This window comes from Labrus bergylta, chromosome 8 (assembly GCF_963930695.1).
Source record: "Labrus bergylta chromosome 8, fLabBer1.1, whole genome shotgun sequence".
Taxonomy (NCBI): Eukaryota; Metazoa; Chordata; class Actinopteri; order Labriformes; family Labridae; genus Labrus; species Labrus bergylta.
Genome location: NC_089202.1, coordinates 23,340,588 through 23,355,975, shown reverse-complemented (window position 1 = coordinate 23,355,975; position 15,388 = coordinate 23,340,588). Strand labels below are relative to the sequence as shown.

The window sequence follows — 15,388 nt, the reverse complement described above, 5'->3', positions numbered from 1 at the left end:
TGGCCGACCTGCCTAAAGTTTTGTTCTAGGCTGGGGGTGGAGTCCATGGGTGGAGATACCAGGGGAGGGGAGGGGAGGGTATTTTTTCTACCAGGAGCAAATTTGAAACAGAGCATTTTTCTCTGTGTTGTAAGACTTATGCAGACCACAAACAAAGGACTGAATGGATTTATTTCACATTTTGTGGGTCAGTAGACACTCAGGTTACCCAAATATATGTTCAAAAACACTGTACAAGTGGATTTTGATAATATGTCCCCTTTAAATATCTTGAGAGGGTTCAAGTGAAAAGTTGCTCGTTGATGTCTGACCATGAAGGAGTTAAAGGAGGAAGGAAAGGAAAGTTAAAGAGGAGATACTGTTTTAACATGCTCTTGCTAACTTTGGCTGAAATACCATCCGGGATTGGGGATGGGATTCAGGAGGAACCCACATGTGGCTGTTTCAGTTCCTATGAATCCTGGGAAACCCCCCTGAATCTCAGACAGGCATCTCTGTGATTGGCCAGATTTTTTTGTGCTTCATTCCTCAAAAAGGATGTAGTCTCAACATGAAGCCCTGAGGCCTGATTACTTATTAATAAGAAACACAAAAACAGGTCGAATGGGAGTTCTTACTGAAGGAATCGTATAGTCCGTTATGAAGAAACTAGTACACCCAATAAATCCTGGAGGACTTCTTCTGTGGAAAGAAACAAAATGACTTTCTCCAGTTTTTTAAATTCAGTCAGTAGGAGACTGAAGACTTTTTTGTGGTAATTTCCCATGAAACTTTTTAGGGTTTGGGGTATTTTTCATCAAATAATTTTTTATCAAATCTTTTTTCCAAAAATTTAATTAAAATTTTTACCTGATTAGGGGATTATTCTGGAAACTTTGGGGAGTATTTCCTTAAACTGTGGGATATACATCCCAGAACCATTTTTTCTCAGAACGCTTCGCTAATATTTCTAAAAAAATATTTCTGTTTTTTTTTTTTGTCAGAGAATTTTCAGAAACTGTCAGAAATTTCAGGAATTTCTTTACAACATTTTTCCATATATTCTTAGGAATCGTGGACATTTGGGATAATTCTGACCTTTAAGGATTTCAAGGAATTTAGGAATTTTTCCTGATAATATTCAAGACCATCCCCAGAATTTTTCCTGGAATTTTAGTTGGCCATTTTAGAAAATGTTGGTGAATTTCCTTATCAGGTAATATCATCAGAACATTTCAGGATTTTTTAAGAGGCTTTCATAAATGATCCCCGGAAATTTACAGACATTTTTTTTAGTTTTCCTACTGAGGGTTACATTTCTGAACCTGTTGGTATGAATCTGATGTTAATCATGAATAAAGGTGAATTTGTTTAGAAAACTGAACTGAACAGAACAATTTCAGATCAGGTGGTTAAACATGTTCTATTTTCCATGTTCAGGTTACTGGAAAGGAAGTTCCTCACGATCCCAGCTGGTCTCTTCCTCTACAGCTCTATGTGGTCATCCATTTCCTGCTGGTGCTGTGGACTTACCACGATCTGTTTGAAAAGAAGATGGTATGTGTTCAAAACTTATAAAACAACTGTAAATGTTGACGGTGATGAAGAGATGGCATGCAGAAATCACTACAGGGATGCTTTTGTAGGGGAGATGGTGTTATCTCGTTTTTTTAGAAGCTGGTGACGATCTGTTCTCATGCAGCTGTTGTGACGTTTAGGTTCCTGTAATCCCTCATATGAAGTATGACAAGGTGGTCCTGGGTTCTTTAATTAAGCCTGTGTGTTTGTTTGCCAACATTATTTCACCCAATTACAGTTTGTTTGTTGTGGTTTCTGGTGCTCGAGCAGAGTCCTGTACTTATCGTGCAGGAAAAGAGCAGCTCTGTCTAACATCATGACAGGATGACTGATCGACGTTCCCCTTTAGAACAACCTTTGTCTATTATTTTCCATTTCACGAGCCAAAAGACCCCCTTCCTCCTCCTCCTGCCCCGCAAAAGAAAAAAAAAAAGAAGCAGGTCTCCTCAGCAGTTATCTTTGGAAGCCTTTTTCCCCCAGACATAGTTTTGGTTAGCCAGAAACTTCTGTCACGCCCCCCCCCCCCCCCCCCCCCTTCAAACTCCCAAATCAAAACGGCCCGTCCTTTTTGTGATGGCTACCTCCACTCTGATCCTTCAGTTGTGGTCCCCCCACCCCTCACACACATACAGTACACACACACACCTCCTCTCCAGGGTCGAGGTTTCCCCTCCCTCCCTGCGAATGAAACACCAGCTGGTGGTCCAGCAGTGAACACAAACGCCTTAATTGTCGAGTCAACCATTTCCCAACCCAAACAGCCTTCAGGATGCAGCAATCAAGACTTGGAGGGAAAATAACAAAGTGAGCTCTCCGGCCCGACAATAAATCATGTCACTCTTATGTATTTATACCCACATGTTCGCTAGCTGCTTATTTAGCTTGACAATTGATGATACACTGCCGGACAATTTATGGCGCCGAGCGTTAATTCGAAGCCATGAAAACAAGGTTAGGCTACTCTTCAATTACATCATCAGCACGCCAAACGTGTACCTTTTATTATAGGTCCGATGAACTGTTACTATTAGAGGCAGCGAGGGGAAGTGAGCATGTGCATAATATCTCGTCTCAGGACAACTCGACTCGACATGTAGTGTTTTTGTAACTGCAGAATTTAAACTTAAGTACCTGCTGTGGCATGCGCTACAGTTTGTGTGGGTGGATCATAAAATCATCTGAAATTATACCTGAGATTATTTCTGTAAATGAAGCCGCGTGCCGACTTTTCACAAAGATTTCTATTCCTGCATTTAAATGATGTTGAAGTGACCAGTTGTATAAGACGTGTGTTATCCTTATGCCAGCAGTACACCAATCTTAGAACCAATCATCTGCTGTCTGGCTCCATCAAAGCCTCTGGGAGCCTCACAGACACATGCAGCGACCTATTCAGTACAAAACCAATGTAGCGCTCACCCTCCTGAGCGCTGGAAATGCTGAACTATCTTAAGTCCCTGACACACCACGGAGATCGTCGGTCCTAGTTGGACCGTCGGTGAGTGGTCGTCGCCCTAGTTTTTGCGGTGTGGCGCTACCCGTCTGCCTTTTTTTGGCTGATTCGACATGTTGAATCCGTGGCCAGTGAGAGGAATCTCTCTGATTGGCTCTTTTGAGGTTTCATTTTTCTCCATCTCTCCTCACAGGTTCAGGAAAGCCCCTTGAGCATGCCGCTGTAGTATGGTTGGCCGTTGGCTGTAGTCTTTGCGGTGTGTTCAGGTGCAACTTTTCGGCCAAGACAAAAGGTGACGTGAGGCGACGCCACAGTCGGCCTTCGTTGCCGCTAGTTCTTTGCTGTCTGCTTGGTGTGTCAGGGCCTTTAAACACACTGAACAGTCATTGCTGAGGGCAGCATAAGTCCACTACTGTAACCAAGCAACAGTGGCTTAGGTAGTTTAGTTCTTGGTTTACATTAATTTCAAAAGGCTAATTTTGGTCACTCAAACACAATAAATCAATTTTTCAACATCATGGTAGCGCACTGAGTGTTAACTCTCCGAGCCGTCGTGAAATCATCATATTCTTGTTAAAATACTCATCCTGAATAATGAGTAAATCTGCTCCGCCTCCGGGGACGACAGAACAACACAATCAGTCCGCTGCCACCAGATGTTAACTTTTATTTCTGTCCTCAGCTGTTATTGCTGCAGTTTGACGTTTGGTCACATTAAAAATTAGCTCGATGAAAGACACACAGCACATTTCCTCTTCTTCTTTTTTTTCACCACCTGAACGCTCGAGTGCAGACCGCCCAGGGTGATAGATAGCCAAACAAAAATGAAGATTATGTGAGCGCGCACTTCTGTCCCCCCCCCCCCCCCCCCCGGGTTACACAAACAGATACGCTCATGTATCCAAAATAATTCCCCCCTAATAACACCGCTTCCTAAAAATAACTGTACCTGTAGCCTTTGAACTCCAACACAATAATCATTCAACTTTAACAACCTTTGACAGTCTGCTCTGACTCACTCTGACAAATTGGATCGAGGCCAGAAAATCCCACGTTTGATTCACAGAACACATAATTATATCAGATCCCCTGTGAGGGTTCAGATCATGCAGCTCTTATGGGGGTTTATGGATTACGACTGCTGGGTAAACATAAAGACGGGGGAGGGGTTTTATTGCATCCTGTTGATGGGTGGATTTTATGTTTACTATATATGGCTGCATGGTATTGGGAGCAGTCACAGAGATTTGGCTGTTAGGCTCTGTATTGAGTGTCGGGCGAAATCTAAACCGAAGCTGACAGCCTGCGGCATCCTCAGGAGACGTCGAGCTTCCAGCTGCCGCCCTCAGCCAAGGCCGTAGGTTAGAGAAGGAAAATTAGGCCGTAGATCACGTCCTGTTCCTCTTGTCAGTTTTGTGTTTGCGTCCAAAAAAGCTTCGGAAAAAGGTCAGCGAGAATCTGCATGGGATTTCTGCTCCCATATTGGTTGTTTTGGCTCCGTTTAGGGGCTTTTATTGATTCAAACTTAAGTCTATTTTTCTCCGTTCAAGTCCCCCCTGCAAGGCACATCCATAAGAGCGTCCCCCTAACCCAGGACTGTCAGTGTAGAGTAAAATGCAGAGACTCTGCGCAGGATTTCTGCTCCTGTATTGGTTTTTTGGGCCCCGTTTAGGATTCAAATTTAAAGAGAAACAAAATGCCCAGCCACTTTTTTCAGCTGAAAACCTCTGCAAGTGGTGATCAGTTGATCACTTCTTGGTCTAAATCTCAAAGTGTTTAGTTTGTAAATATTGGGTCAATGCATAGTGACTGCCCTCTACAGGTTGAAACCCGGCTACTGCAATTACATTTTTCTGAATCCTGGCTTGCAGTGAGATTGTGAAGTACAAAAACGGGGCTATTTGTCCGATTTTTTTTTTTTTTTAATTTTTTTTTTTTTAGGAGGCATCATTTACCAATCAGGAAGTCCCCCATCCTCTCCGCACCTCTCTGTCCTCAGCATCTGCTGTATTAGTACTCGCTGCCTGTGCTCATTGTTCAAACTGAGATGGCTCTGGACCGCCATGGTCGCTGGCCTTCAGGAGACTCTGGAGGAGAAGAGTCCTCGACATCAAACCACACTGAAGTGGCATTGCTGCTTCTCGGGTTGTTACCCATGGCTAAATAACCTAGCTAAGCATGCCAATCAGTGTATGTGTTTGCATGTAGCATAGACTTTATTATGTTGTGGCTGATATTTACGGCATGAAGGAATGAGTGGGCGTGTCTGATCCCCCCCTCCAGCCCTGTCCATGTTGATACATTTACGCTCTTGAGGCATTTTTGTAAATTCTAAAAAACTCTGGGGTTTGGTTTCCCTTCAAGTCTCTTTTTTCTGTGGTCAAGTCCTCCGTCAAGACCCATCCAGGCTGATTAGAGCCTCCCTGTAATCCAGGCTTGTCAGTGTAAAGTAAGAAGCAGATTGCACTCAGTTCTGCAGGATGCCGTATGTGCCAGTACACTTACTCCCAAGGTCAGACATGTTTTGGTTGGCAGTGCCAAGTCAACAGTCAAGCAGCCGTGCGGTTTCTGTCTGCTCTCCCAGTCAGCTCTCCTGTGATCGTAACTCAACCAGCCATGAGATTCATTTAAGCTTTAGCTTCTAATGTATTTTTTCCCGACCGCATTTCTCATGCCATGCAAATGTTTCTCTGAATCCTTCTGTAGATGATGTCACAGCTCACCGTCCTGGGAATGGTCCTCTACATCCTGCTCACTCTCACCTCGCTGAGCTACATCATCGATCAGAGGTACAGCACGCTCAACCACTGATTGTTTCATCGACTCTCTTGCACATTTAGAGAAACAAAAAATGTAGCTTCGACGCAGAGCTTCTGGATGTTAATGTCAATGGTTTGGAAGCTACCATTTATAAATCTTTGAGGGGGAACAAGATGGCAAACAAGACAGAAAAGTAGGAAAACAACAGACTCCTGGAGCTAGTGGGGAGATAATCAGCAACTTGTCATAAAATTGATCAAAAAACACATCTTTTAATTCATCTTTTGTCCAAATAAATGAGCAAAAAATGCAAATTGTCAACTAGCTGCTGCCATAAAATATTACACATGAAATATCCATTTGTTGCAACTTTGATTTCATTGAGAAAATTAACTCAAAAATATATATTTTTTAGATCAGACATTAGCCTGAATTGCAATTGGTGTTCTGTTTGCTGACTTTGCAGAATCTGTTTGCCTTGTAATGTTAGCTTGACACTAAAGCAGTGGTTCTCAACTGGTGGGTCAGGACCCATATGTGGGACGCGGAGCCATTTTTAGAAGGTCGTGAAAGTGCGCCTGGAAGAAAAATGCTGACAAAAAGTCTCTGAGGCGTTTTTTTTAACGAGTTTGTTTTATTCAGTTTCTTTGTTCTATCCCGCTTTGTACCCTCTGAGGTCCGATCTGCACAAATTTTCTTTAAGTAAATCTGATAGATTGAAAAATATCAGTAATTTTGAGTCGCCATTGTTCATGTAGGAGTAGCTGGTGGCTCCTGAGGCTCGACAAGTTGAGAACCACTGCTCCAAAGCAAAGCACCGCTCATAATAATGTGCACTCAGGCCAGATTCTGTCTGGCTAATTTTACTGGCATGCCGAGGCTGAAAGCAGGAAGACAATGGGAAAGTGTTTGCAGAGCTATTGTGGCTAACGGGCTAACAAAAGAACAGGAAAAACAGGCCGATCTCTGGAGAGTTTGTGTCAAATGTAAACCTGAGTGAGCTCTGGCAGCAGTGAGTACTTCTCGCTCTGCTCCTCGTGGAGGTGAACGGGGAGGAAAATCTGATGTGACGGCAGCCAGCCTTTCTGGACAGACTAAGTGGCTTACATTTGAATAAAGTCAAAGAAATTACATGTTAGCTCAAATAGTTGGACCTGATTTTTGTGTGGAAGCCAGACTGTTGGTACTTTTTCGACTGTTGGCGTTTACAATATTAAAGATTTTCAAGACTTACAAAGACATACCTCGCTGTTTCACTACAAAAACTGAAATCTTATTGAGTGTATTTGTCTCATTTATGGTCACAAATATGTCATTACACTTAATATAAGTCCAGATAAACATCTAATTTCAAGATATGAAAAGCCAAAGCTAAGCCCTGAGTTGCTTAATGTGACAATCTCAACATTTGAAATCCATTTGAACTCTGCAAATTGAAGCTCCCTCTCATGAACGCTCCTTTTATTCCTGCAACGACTTAACTAAAATAAAAAGCTTTCCTCAAACTTTGAGGCCAGGAGATGAATACAGATGTGTGTCAGACTTTGAGCTGCTGTCTGACGTGTCTTTGTTTTTCAGGCCGACAGCGTCCCTCCTGGAGATGCTGCGCTGTGTCGTCATGGTGACGATGCAGAGGTACAACTGCATGACGCCCCTGCTGCCCTCACTGGCTGTGCCCACAGAGGTAAGACCGCCTGGACAGAGTTACAGCGCCATTTAAAGCAACAGGGTCATGGTGGTGGTATAGCAGTTAATTATATCAAATGAACTGGACTTTGGGGTCAAGCGTACTCGAATCCAGGACCAGGTTCCTAATGTGAAACCACCCTGAGCTTCTCAAAGTCCAGTGACTTTGGTGGCATCACTTGACTCTCAGATATGATGATGCAGATGCAGGATTCCAGCGTGTTTCCTGAAAACCTGGAAAACAATTTACACATGATGGAAAATACATGAAAAATTAGAGAACAGTCCTGAACAATGATTTAAACATTGATTCTTCATAATTTCATATCAGAGCACCCAAAAACACTGAAAGGATTCAATTATTATAAGGATCATATCAATTAGTGACGGTAGTTTTAGGACACCCCCAAGACCCCAAGACACATTACAAGAGGGGTACCTGCAGGCTGGATGACATTAAGGTAACCGAGACCAGAGTGCTCCGAGACCGAGACAAGACCGAGACATTTACACCAGGAAGGTTGCGGCCGTAAATTGTGAGATGCAAATTCAGCCCCCGACAGCCTCACTCATCCTAAGGTTGCCACAGCGCAGGATGACATCACAGGAGACAGGACCACCTCCAATGTCCTCGTCATCTGTGAACTGCTGAAGCAGGCTGACCTCTATGTGTCAGAGGGTCTTCACCCCAAATGGGATAAAAATCAAACTACAAATGAACTAAAATGATTTGTTCTTTTGGAAAGAGGCGTTTTCCTTCTAATCAAAGGGTCTCTCAGTGGTGGTCCTGACCCATCTTGATTTAAAATCCAGAGTCCGCCCAGCCTGAGACCAAGACAAGACCGGGTAAAAATGTTTTTGATTCTGAGACCTCCATAAAGTGGTCTCGGGATTTCCAAAACTTTAAGTGATGTAATAAACCAACTAAATTGTCAATGAAAAAAATAATACTAACAGAGCACTTTTCTTAACAAGGTTGTCAATCACGTGTCCCTGGTGTGTGTGTGCAGCCTGTTTGGCTGTGATTGTGTGTGTTGTGTGGTCTGGTTTGTGTGTGTGATCTGGGTGCTAAGTCCAGCCCTGCAGCTCTGTGATCTATGAGTCCAGATGCGTCGCCCAATTGACCATAAAATTGGCGTTTCTTTCTGGCTCTGGCAGCCCGACTGTAGATGGCGTCTGACCTCTCATTACTCCCCCACCTTCTCTCCCTCTTTCTTCTCTCTCTCTCTTTCTGCTCGCCCTCGCCGCTTGCCGTCTCAGCCGGTGTGAACGAGAGCAACACTCTTCTGGAACCAATTAGCACCGTCTGCCGCTAACTAGAGCTGGCTGATGTGATTTGCACGTGAGCGCTGAATCGCAGCTTTTTTTTTTTTTTTTTGCTTTTTTTTTATTGAGCTCTGACTCCACATCTGCTCTGCTCAGGTGTTCGAGGCTCTCCCACCTTTTTTCTCTTTCTCACCATAAAAGCTGAATGAAACTGAATGACTTATGCTCAGGTTAAAGCTGCGTCTAAAACCTAAGTGCATATCCAATCGGCTTCACAGTTAAAAAAAAATAAGAGGTCTTGATTTACGCTGCACATGCTGCACGGCCGTGTCGCTCTGACAGAACTGTAACTTTTATGCAGCCGTTTCCTTAAGCGAGTCATTAGGTCTCATTTAAAGTCGCACTACATCAGTTTGAGCTGAATAAATGTCTCGCTTGCAGGTGGAGCTCGTTGAAAAAAAAAAAAAAACCCTCAAAATTGACTTGAAAAGGCTCCTGACATATTGGTACCCTTTGCTCAGAACTAAAAAGCAAAACCACCCTCAAACTTGAAGGTCGTTTAATGATATACGGCTCTGACGCATGAGGTGAACGGCCAGCTCTTTGTCTCAGACGGGGCGGGGGGGGGGGGGCGTGTTTTTGAAGTCGTGCCAATCAATTAACCGTCACTTGAAAATGGAGGAGGGGGAATTCACATTTAATTGTATTCAGGCTCATGCGACTGTACATTCAGAGAGAGAAAAAAAAGAAAAGGGGGGACTACAAAAGGAAAAAGTAGGTCGGCTTGTGGTCCTTCAAACCCAGTGGTGTGATATACTGCACCCTTAAAGCTCACAGTGGTATTTATAGAGGCTCTGGAGATTTCCCTTGTAAAGCTGCAGGCTTGACCCATAAACCAGCGCTGCCTCTCTCTCTCCCAGCCGCCTACTAGCTCGCCTCAAACTGAACGTCTAGTGCAGCTCACATGAAGACGTCGCTGCTGCAGACGGGGTGAGGATGAGGAGGGCAGTTTGAAAGTGGAGTTATGTCGACCTTTTACGAGCATCTGTCGGCTGTGAAGGTGTCTCCAACCTCGGCTTGTGTCTGCATGGACACATTCAATCAGAAATATATTTTCCATCTTGAATATGAGATTAAATATTGTTCAGGTTTTTGTAGAGCTGTGAGGATTAGGTTAGCTGTTTGTTCGTTCCACTTCTCGTCCGGGTTGAGCTGATGTGTGAACACACGGTGTTTCCCTACCTGTCAGTTCAACAAGCAGGGGCCGATCCAGGCCCTGATTTCTGCAGGGGTTCTTAAGTTTGTTTACATACTGGTCAATCAGTACATCCTGAATATTGTTCCAGCTCTCGACGTTGTGCAGGACTCCTCAGTACGGCAGCCCCTTTTATTCAATTAAAACCTCTCTGTTTGTGTAGTTTACAACAACAGGAACTACAGTCACTTGGACCTTGACCTTTCTGACGGCGTGCCAACAACAATTTCACTTCAGACAGATTTTACTGCAGAGCTGTTGTAGCTGATTGCATTTTAATGTCTGCTCTTATTTAGTCCCCGCCCTGTCAATGTGTGTGTCCACATACATGTGCTTTTCTGCAGGCTGAGGATCGGGAGTAGGGGGTGGGGGGGTTGTGCTGTAATGATGTAACACGTGGTTGTGTTACTGTGGCCCCCTGCTCCGCCTGAAGGCAGAGGGAAACATGATGCAGAGACTTGTATGTTTCAGAGTAATGAAGCTGCCTTTCTCTCTAATCAGCTTCTAACTGACTGAGGGAGAAGTTATTAAAGATGATAGAGCACAAAAATCCACCTGTCTGGAGAGAGAGAGAGTTTTTAACCCTTCAAAGATAGACGTCGGGGGATGTTTTTTTTCTTTTCTTTTTTAACACAATCCTGTTTAAATCTAAAAATGGAAATTAATTCAAGCTTGAGACTTTAGTGTTTACTATCATCTGGACATCATCAGGACATTTTATATTGTTTGTAATGAGGTGGAAAACATTTTATGGTTTCGCCTGTTTGTCTTGATTATGGTCATAAATTGATTTTTTTTTTTTCCCCTTAGATGTGTGCGTGTGGATGTTTGACTGTTTCTGTATGTGGAGCTCCTGCTGTGCTGTTTTTCCCCAACGCCGAAACACAACGTGAATTCACAGACTATATATTACACCGTTAAGGAGTCAATATGAATCTACAAAGACGTGATGACCTCTGAGCTTAGTTACGGCTCTTATAGTCTGAAAAAGGTTTCTGAAAGTTGCAAAGTAAGCCTTTTATTAGCAGCTTAGCTTGGCTTTATAACACTTTTGTTTGTCTGTTTGATGAGGAAAAAGTAAATTACATTTTTGTATTTTCTATTAATAACAAGATTTCAACACTCGTATCAGTTATTAAAGTTTATTGACGCTCTTACTCTTCTCTCTGAGGTTGAACAGATTCTGTGACTATGAAGCTTTTGAAGACAGCAGTGTTTAAACTCGCTGACTCGCTGAGTTAAAAGGGCTCAACGTTGTCTCCTTTGCTTTAGCGTTACTGTACGCACGAGTGATGTCCTCGTCATTAACGAGTTCAAACTGTGGTTTATTGGCTCATGCGAGATTGACACTTGAGAAGCAGATCTAGAGCTGCGTAATCCCGCTCAATCCGAAATATTAAAAAACGATTTAAACTGTTCTCACGGCCCGTTAGACTTTCCATCTTTTCATCTCTGCGCTGATAGTTTTCCACTTTGTGTCAAACCTCTGAGAGGGAGTGATGGATGCACCGTGGCCAAAAGAAGAGGTCAGAACAATATTTAGAAGGTCGTGTCAAACACAAAGGCCTAGAGTGGATTTATCTTCATCCCACTTTTCTGCAAGAACTGCATCCGCCTCGTCTTTCCCTCTCGCACAGCCGCGAGCGAGCTGATAACGCGGCACACGGTGAGAGGTCGGCCGTTATCTGAGCGACTCGTTTCCAGCTTCCTAATCTCAGGTGCGTGAGGTCAACCGACTCTTTTCCTTTTTTTTTTTCTTTTTTTTTCTCGATGCAGGAATGTGTGGTAGCGAGAAGCAGAGCTGAGGTTAACGGGATTGTTTGGAGCAGTGGAAAGTCCTGCGAGCATGACATCATGTGAGCGCCTGCAGGAGTGGAAAGGAAAGGAAATCTCCTCCCAGGGAGAAGATGGAGGGATTTGAAAGAGGAACGCTGGGCAGGACTGTCGGGCTGGAGTAAACAGCGGGGTGGTCGAGCGTACACAGTGTGAAATATTATCACTCAATGTGCAGGGGATCGAGCCCGTCAAACAGTAACCGCTTGGTTTATGTTGTCAGACCACTTGCCAGGTAAAGCTGTGGAAATCTCACAGAAATTGGCCCTTTGGGGGATCTCCAGCAGTATTTTGCTTGGCTTTTGTGGAGTTAGTTTCTGTGGCCGGCGTTGACTTTCTTTTGAATGTGTCGTCCTATTTGTGCTTTAAGTCATGAGTGAAACGAAACAGCCATCCAGTTTATGATTGAGCTTCAAAGCCAGCGTGTGAACCTGACTGAACCTGACGGAGGATGATCTGGTAGAGGAGGGAGGGAACAAAATAAAAACACTTCTGTTTGTGTTTCAGGAGACTCTTCAGTGCTTTTTGAATTTAAAGCTGCTGTAAGGAGTATTTATCTGGTCATCAAACAAACTGAGAGTAATACTTGTGCATCTCTATGAACTACAAAAACAACAAATAAAACCATCAGCAAAAAGAATACATATGACACGCCCCCTGATTAAATATCACTCTCTGATTGGATGCGGCAGTGGATCAGAACGTGACACTGAACATGCACTTAGAGGATCTTGAAACAAGTTTGAAACACAAGTCAGTAAAGCGTATGTGTTGAGCTGGGTGGCACGTAAGATTGGATATTTGTTCGAGGATCAGACCTTGGCTCAGTTATCCTGCAGTCTGAATCTAGAAGGAGCTGTTCTATCTAGTCTGAACGTCGTCATGGAGACGTTATGTGGAGCGTTATCTGTTGCGGCGCATCGGGCATGATCGCGTGCTTTCCTTCCACGCTGCATCCGTTAAATATTGAATTCTCTGCTCTGTGAATTTCAGTTTCTCCCCCTTTGCAAAGAGTATGACATCTAGTGCTGAAGGTGGACAAACTGAGGTGTGTTGCTTTTTATCGACGAGCTGCTGACTCAAACCACAACACTCAGAGGATCGTCAATAACCGGATCGCAGTGAGCCGGAAAAAAGTTTTTCTTTGGCGCTGACACAAGTCAAAACACTTTAATCACGGATCAAGATATTATTTATGCACCACCGTCACTTTGTTGAGTGAGAAAAGCGAGTGTTAGTGCCTTGTAGAGCATCCTCCTTCCTCGTTCCTCGTCCGTCCACTCGAGCGGCAGAGAGGAAAATGGAAACGGGGCGTCGGGTTTGTCGCTTGCAGGCAGTTAGGACTCTCCAATAGGAAACAATACAATCAGGCTGATTTTGCTGCTGACGCTCGCTCGCGTCGCGTCCTGTTAGGACAGGCTGTTACACTTCAGTCTGAATGTCTTCAAAGTGCCCAACGATCTTCCTTGATCGGTGACATGAATCAGCACCGTCAGTCTGATATCAGATATGTAAATGATGTCAATGTATCGATATCTGATACCGATTCTAGATCAGATCTTTCCCATTTCTAATGAGGTTCAGCTATTTTTTACACAAAAACAGCCGGAAAAAATGTCCTTCAGGATTCTATTTCTGGATCACATACTTCAAGTTTACCACAGTAAATGTATTGAATCTCCTACTTTTATTCTCCTCTCCTTCTGAGACGCTCATGAAACTTCACTGAGCAGTCGGGTGACGTCTGCTCACAAACTCAAAACACAACAAAATACTTTCATAAAGTTCAAACACAAATGAGTCAAAGAGTTCTTACAGTAAAATCCATCCGAGTAATTCTGAATGAAACCTTTAAATATTGATTTAGAAATCTTTATGAGAGTGCACGCTGTCATCACTCTCCTCTCAGTTTATCCGTCTCTCTCTCTCTCTCCACGCTCATTGGCTCTCTGGCGAACAATCACACGTCTGATATCGCAGTAAAATAAAAATTCTTCAAGGGTCTTTTCTTTTTTTTTTTACAATAGTTTAAGCTCCAGTGTTTTGCCTGAAATGATCCGGGAAAGTGTCCAGCTGCCAGCATCTGTCAGCAGCAGGGGGTCAGGAGTTTGACAGACTTCACATACTGTATAATATTACAGTCTCTGTACAACGCAAGTTAGCTTATCCGCTGCTACACCGTCCTGGACCGAGAGAGGAGAAGTTCCCAAGTTCTCATAATTCCTGGATGTGGATCCAGGAAGCTTCTCTTGGACTTTTGATCCCCTGATTTTCGAATCAGAGCGTATTTCCATCCAAGCCCTGTGCCTGGAAACATCCAGCTCCTCGCCACACAACGGGGCCTTCTTCAGCAAAAACCTGGACCCAAACTAAGGCTGGGCGGACTCTGTAGGATTGTATTCATGTTGTGGTGGCATTTAAACTCAGGCTGTACGAGTGAATAATTAACCATGCAAAACCAAGACTGAGTATTTATGTGGTCACACTGTATGAGTTAAAACACATGGTAGACTGACAATTATCAATAAAGTTTCCTTTGAGAAACTCTCACAGACAGAAGCTGAAGTCAGATGTTCTGTGCGTTTCAGTTGTCTCGCGTCAACGACACTCTCGCTCTCTCACACATAAAAACACACTCAACATCCAACACAAGCTAACTTGCAAAGATTAGTAATATCAAATACTCTCAGTCAGCTGGAAGTCTGCAGATTTTTTTTTTTTCCTGCCAATGTTTCTCTAATTTGTATCTTTCATGACACTGTAGGAGGTGGTAGGTACGTTAAACAGCTCTGCTTGCTGTTGCCATGGTGATTTTAGACGCTCTCGGGCAGCTTGCTCTGACTAAATCAGTTAGGGTCTCAGCCCGAGGCTCTGCTCTCACTGAGTTAGTGTGGTGCAGTCGTCAGAGCAAAACTTCAAACATACAAAAAAATTCATCGGACCCATCAGGAGTAGCTGATCGGGATTGGCCGATGTCCCCCTCCTATACACACTGCACGATAAACGCTGCACGATCAGGCCGACTTTCAATCAGTCGGGCGACTCAGAAAATCATCTCTGAATCAGTCTGAAATCATATGTTGTACGCCGAGCTCTACTTCCTAATGTCTTCTCTACTTCGCTCTCATTGGTTCAAAACTCTGAACTTTAAATATTCTACCTGACAGCTCAACCCCCAAAGGCTCAAATAAACGTGCTTTTGATGCACGCGTTTGTGTAGACAACCTGCTGCGTCGTGACCGTAAATTTCCACATACTTGCCTGTGTAGGCTACAACGTGTGTTACTTGAGGATTCCACTAGAGGGAGCACCACATAAATCAGACGGCGTAAATCACCAAAGTAAAGATGATCTGTCGGCAGCTATTTTGGCCCGCATGTTTGCTGCTATACAACGGCGATGACACCTCGTAGTGCGGGTAGTTGCAGTCTTGATCTATTAACTTTTCTTCTCTTTTCAAAACGTTCCTCCATTGTTGTAGCATCTCTCTGGTGTCTCTGATTTTGTCATTTTCATCTCTACTTTGCTCCTAGTGGTTATACGCATGTTGGATCTCCCGGACGTGTAGCGTTAATTTC

At 43.7% G+C, this 15,388-nt stretch overlaps 1 protein-coding gene across 1 annotated transcript in view; it reads left to right on the top strand.

The window, feature by feature from the left end:
* Positions 1-15,388, top strand: part of agmo (alkylglycerol monooxygenase) — a 47,796-nt gene that overhangs the window by 25,607 nt on the left and 6,801 nt on the right. The window contains exons 10-12 of the mRNA XM_020653602.3: positions 1,420-1,536; positions 5,717-5,799; positions 7,349-7,454. Coding sequence (XP_020509258.1) covers positions 1,420-1,536; positions 5,717-5,799; positions 7,349-7,454 — 306 coding nt within the window. The remainder of the gene's footprint in view (positions 1-1,419; positions 1,537-5,716; positions 5,800-7,348; positions 7,455-15,388) is intronic.